Source organism: Plectrocnemia conspersa, unplaced genomic scaffold, assembly GCF_051122295.1.
Source record: "Plectrocnemia conspersa isolate PC_06_02 unplaced genomic scaffold, ASM5112229v1 ptg000010l, whole genome shotgun sequence".
Lineage (NCBI taxonomy): Eukaryota > Metazoa > Arthropoda > Insecta > Trichoptera > Polycentropodidae > Plectrocnemia > Plectrocnemia conspersa.
In genome coordinates, this window is record NW_028277174.1 from 764,828 (window position 1) to 769,437 (window position 4,610).

Sequence of the window (4,610 nt, forward strand, 5' to 3'; positions counted from 1 at the left end):
GCGTGCGATATTTATTGCGCGATTTAGTCAGTTTGACGGCGATAAATCCGACTCGGGTTCGCGACTCGGCTGTTCCTTCGACGGGACCGGCGCCGACCGCTAGGCGGCGTTCGAAGTCGGAAAAGCGAGTCGAACGGAAACAGGCGGAAAAGCTACTCGACTCGACCGAGAATCCGAGGCGAAAAGGGTCCGGTCGGCGGAGGAGGGGGCGAGTCCGCCGAGAGGGTAGGTGGCGGGCGAGAGGGAACGGCGGGGACGGGGGTCGACGCGCGCCGGCGCTCGCCGCAGTCCTCCCCCGACTCGGTCGCGACGACATGCGCTCCCTCGCGCGGCGCCCCGAATCGCCGAACGCCAGGTTCGCCCCCTTCCGAGCGAGACGAGTCGAAGCTCGCGGCTGAGCGGTCGTGCGTGGATCGACCCCGAACATGGGCTGACGGTTTCTCGGATCATGTCGCGCTACTTGTTTCTGATCGTCGCGCAGCTCGTGCAGGGCGCTTGGTTTTGCCCCGAGCTCTGCGCGTGCAAGTGGAAGAACGGCAAGCAGACTGTCGAGTGCGCCGAGCGGGGGCTGACACTCGTGCCCTCGGGCCTCGACCCCGGCACGCAGGTGCTCGACGTCTCCGGCAACGACCTGCGCTCGCTGCCCGACGGCCGCTTCGTCGCCGTCGGGCTCGTCAACCTGCAGAAGGTGTTCATGGCGCGCTGCCGCGTCGCCAGGATTCACGACGACGCCTTCGAGGGGCTCACCAACCTGGTGGAGCTCGACTTGTCGCAGAATCAGCTCGCCGCCGTTCCTTCGGCCATATTCTCCGACTTCCCTTCGCTGATGCGGCTCAGTCTCAGCGAGAACCCTATAAGCGCGCTCAGGAGTAACGGCTTCCAGCACCTCACGTTTCTGACGACGCTCGAGCTGAGCGACTGCGAGATATCGCTGGTCGAGGACGAAGCGTTTATCGGCCTGAGCCATCTGGAGTGGCTCAAGCTCGACGGCAACCGACTGACGACGATGCGGGGCTCCCGGATCCTGCCGGACACGCTGCACGGCGTCGACCTGCACGACAACCGCTGGCGTTGCGACTGCAACTCGCGCGACCTGCACGCCTGGCTGTCCAACTTCAACGTGCCGCACGCCGCGGAGCCGGAGTGCAGCTCTCCGAGGCGACTGGCCGGGAGGGCCATCCGCTCTCTGACCGAGGGCGACCTTGCGTGCCTGCCCGACGTGTCGCCCACCACGTTCTACCTGGAGATCGGCGAGGGCAAGAACGTGTCGCTGCTGTGCCGCGTGTCGGCCGTGCCCGAGGCGCGAGTGTCATGGTGGTTTCAGGGGCAGGTGCTACAGAACGACTCCACCGTCGCGCCGGGCGTGCACCTCTACTACTACGTCGAGGAGGGCACCGTTGACAAGCGCAGCGAGCTTTTTATCTACAACACCAACAGCGAGGACAACGGAACGTTCGCGTGCGTGGCGGAAAACCCGGCCGGAAAGAGCCAGTCCAACTACACGATCCGCGTCATAGTCAAGGAGGAACCGGCCGTCGTCGTGGTGGCGTTCCCCTTCGAATACGCGTTGGCGGCTGCCGTTGGGGCCAGCGCGCTCCTCCTGATCTTGGCTGGGGCCGTCGCTGCAGCCGCGATCAAGTGTCGGCGCGGAGAGAGGCGGCGCAAGAAGAAGGAGAGTAGCGGCAAGGACGTGGCGATGAGGCGCTCGGCAGCGGATGCGGCGCCGCCCAAGACCAACGGCAGCATCACAGTGTCGGATAGAAGGTGCAGACCTCACTCGGGAGTCGCGCTGGACGAGGACGCGTCGCGGGGCTACCAGCCGGAGCGGAACCCCGACCTTGTGAACGACGCCGAGAGCGGAGGCAGGAAGGAGAGCGACGAAGCGCGGGACTCGTTTGACGCGCTGGGCCCCCCGCCCCGGCAGGTCAAGTGGCTGGACCGCCAGTGCTACGGCTCGCTGCCCCGGGGGGCCCGCGCCGACACTTTCCGCCTAGTGGCCGACGTGCACCTCAACCCCGGCTGCTTCCTCGACGGCGACGGCTACCCGGCGGACTTCGGGCTGCCCAGGCTGCCGCCGCAGAGACCGGACGCCTCGTATCGCACCCTGCCGCACAACCGAGTCAAAGGGGCGCAGGCCGTGCGCTTCGCTCGCGAGGCCGAGTTCTTCGCCGCTGACGTGCGCTATACCGTGGAGGGCTACCCGCGCGCCGGGCCCTTCGCCGCGGACGGGGCCTTCGCGCCGTCGCCCCCCGAGGGTTACGCGGGCGACGAGAAGGCCTCCTCGGAGAGCCCCGACGAGGGCTACGTGGGCGACGGCGCCGAGATCTGACGCCCCGACGGAGACGACTAGCCTCCGAGCGACGCGCTCCCCGGATCGAACAGGGTATGAACTAAAATAACGGACGAGCGCGTCGCCGAATCGCATTTTGAACGATAGCGTCTGACGACGCGACGTAGGACTAATCGCATATAGTGTTTATATTTGTATACCTAGATTTTACTCCCCTAGGTCGGTCGAATGTTATCGCACGTCATTCGTCTTCGAATAAGTATCGCACTCTCTTCTCGTCGCGACGACGAACACATACTAGATTTATACGTACGTAGAACATGTGAATCGTAGACGAACTACATATATATATATATATATACTGTATACATACTGCGTTTATATTGCGGACGGTGCCAATGTATCGATACGTTTATTGTAATTATACACACTAGTCTACCATATATTATATATATACAGTGTTAAAAATATATTTGGTTACAAAATAACAAACTGTTTCAGTCGTCTCGCTGCATGAGCGTATTTTCCGAGCTATCTAAATTTTAAGTTACGTTTATAACTTGCATTGCGTTCGTTCGAATAATAACGTTCCTAACTCTTCAACTGATTACATTTCAAAGAAGCAAATTATTAGGCCTATTTCATGGGCCCACATCCTGAATCGGGTGCCCAGGCCAACATGTTTATTGGGCTTCCTCTTCTAACCGAAATATCGATTTTTTTTTAACTTAATAGATACACATTTTTATTTAATTTAAAATAAAAAAAATAACTAATGAAAAATAAATAAATAAATTAAAGTTGAATTAAAAAACACAACAATTTGAAAAAATCACATATTTTTTACAATAAACATTAGAAAAAAATATGGTTGAAGGTCGCCTGATGATGAGCAAAAATCAAATTGTCAATTTATATAAAAGTATAAAAATACTTTACCATAATTTTTAAAAACAATTAAATTTACATAAAATAAAAGGGTAAATACAATTACCCTAATTATTTACATTTTTATAACACAGCTATTTAACCAATTATAATTATCACATTTAATTACATTTTAATTTACAAAATTATACACATTTTTATTTACAAATAATTTATACATATAAATTTATTATACGTACCTATAAATAATTTCTACTACGTGTATCACTTCGCTACAATCTATTTTTTGCTTATAGCATTTTGTATGCACAAGATCGATATGTCATTAAGCTGTTTTTGTGTCTTTGAATTCCTCCGCCATGTTTTCAGCAAATTCCCTAATCTACTGAAATATATTTTTACCGTCGAAATATTTTTAGGCCTGTTTTATGATTATTATTTGAATAACGAAACTCTTCTATTAAATCATCCGATAATTCTATGTCAAAAATTTAGTTATTGTCTAAATTTTGAATACCAAAAATTTGCGAAAACAATGTTTATTTCATTCACTGCTTCAAATCGTTTATAATAAAAACCAAAGTAAGAAAAATATAAGAATTTTGAAATGTTCTTTGTGCTTTCGATGACTATTCTTAAATTTTCTTTAATTGTTTTTTTTTTCCTTAAATATCAGTAACTAATTTTTTCTTTTAAAATAATATTTGAAGAGTCGGGTAAAAGCTGCATCTTTTGTACTAAATCTTTAAAAACAGCAATTATAAAAAAGGAAGGATATAACGCCAAAATTTTGTAATAAAACACTGTCCATTACCAGATCATTTTAAGTTCATAGCAATTTTCTTCCTACTGTATTTTAGATATTTTTAAAAATATCTCATTTGACAATTCATACCTCGATCGATATATTTCATGTGCATAACATGTTTATGACATTTTGATTTAAAGTATTTAATTAATCAACTCATTATAATATAAATGACACGAGATTCTGTGTTTAATCCGCTGATGTGGATACCATATACTAATTGTGTGCCGTAACGACTTTATTGTGTGAATCAAACTTCGTACATATGATGTATTTTTTCAATATATGTTTTTATTGTTTAAAAATTATAAGAGAAACAAGAAGAAACAATTACCATTTTAGATTAAGATAAAAATATTTACCGCGAATAAAATTTGTTGTGATGTACATTTGCATTAAAATAAATAAATAATATTTTACGATAATGTGAAAATACGCGTTAAATATTTAATAAAAATACACATATTTTAATAGAACAAAATCCGCTTTAAACATGCAATATAAAAAACCTGGCGGCGCAAAACAATGAGAAAAAAAACACATCTGTTTTTAAGATAAGCGTAAAAATATGTATAATTCTAACAACAAATGCGACGAACGAATTCTACGAACTTCGGTCATAGC

At 48.2% G+C, this 4,610-nt stretch overlaps 1 protein-coding gene across 1 annotated transcript; it reads left to right on the plus strand.

The window, feature by feature from the left end:
- The first annotated feature begins 257 nt into the window (after positions 1-257).
- kek2 (leucine-rich repeat, immunoglobulin-like domain-containing kekkon 2 protein) lies at positions 258-2,782 on the plus strand. The gene has a single exon (XM_088195195.1). It carries the CDS (start codon positions 449-451, stop codon positions 2,327-2,329), a length of 1,881 nt encoding a protein of 626 aa, XP_088051321.1. The 5' UTR covers positions 258-448; the 3' UTR covers positions 2,330-2,782.
- Positions 2,783-4,610: the final 1,828 nt, after the last annotated feature.

Coding starts and splice junctions, on each gene's coding strand:
- kek2 (XM_088195195.1), top strand. CDS start 449: ATGTCGCGCTACTTGTTTCTGATCGTCGCGCAGCTCGTGCAGGGCGCT.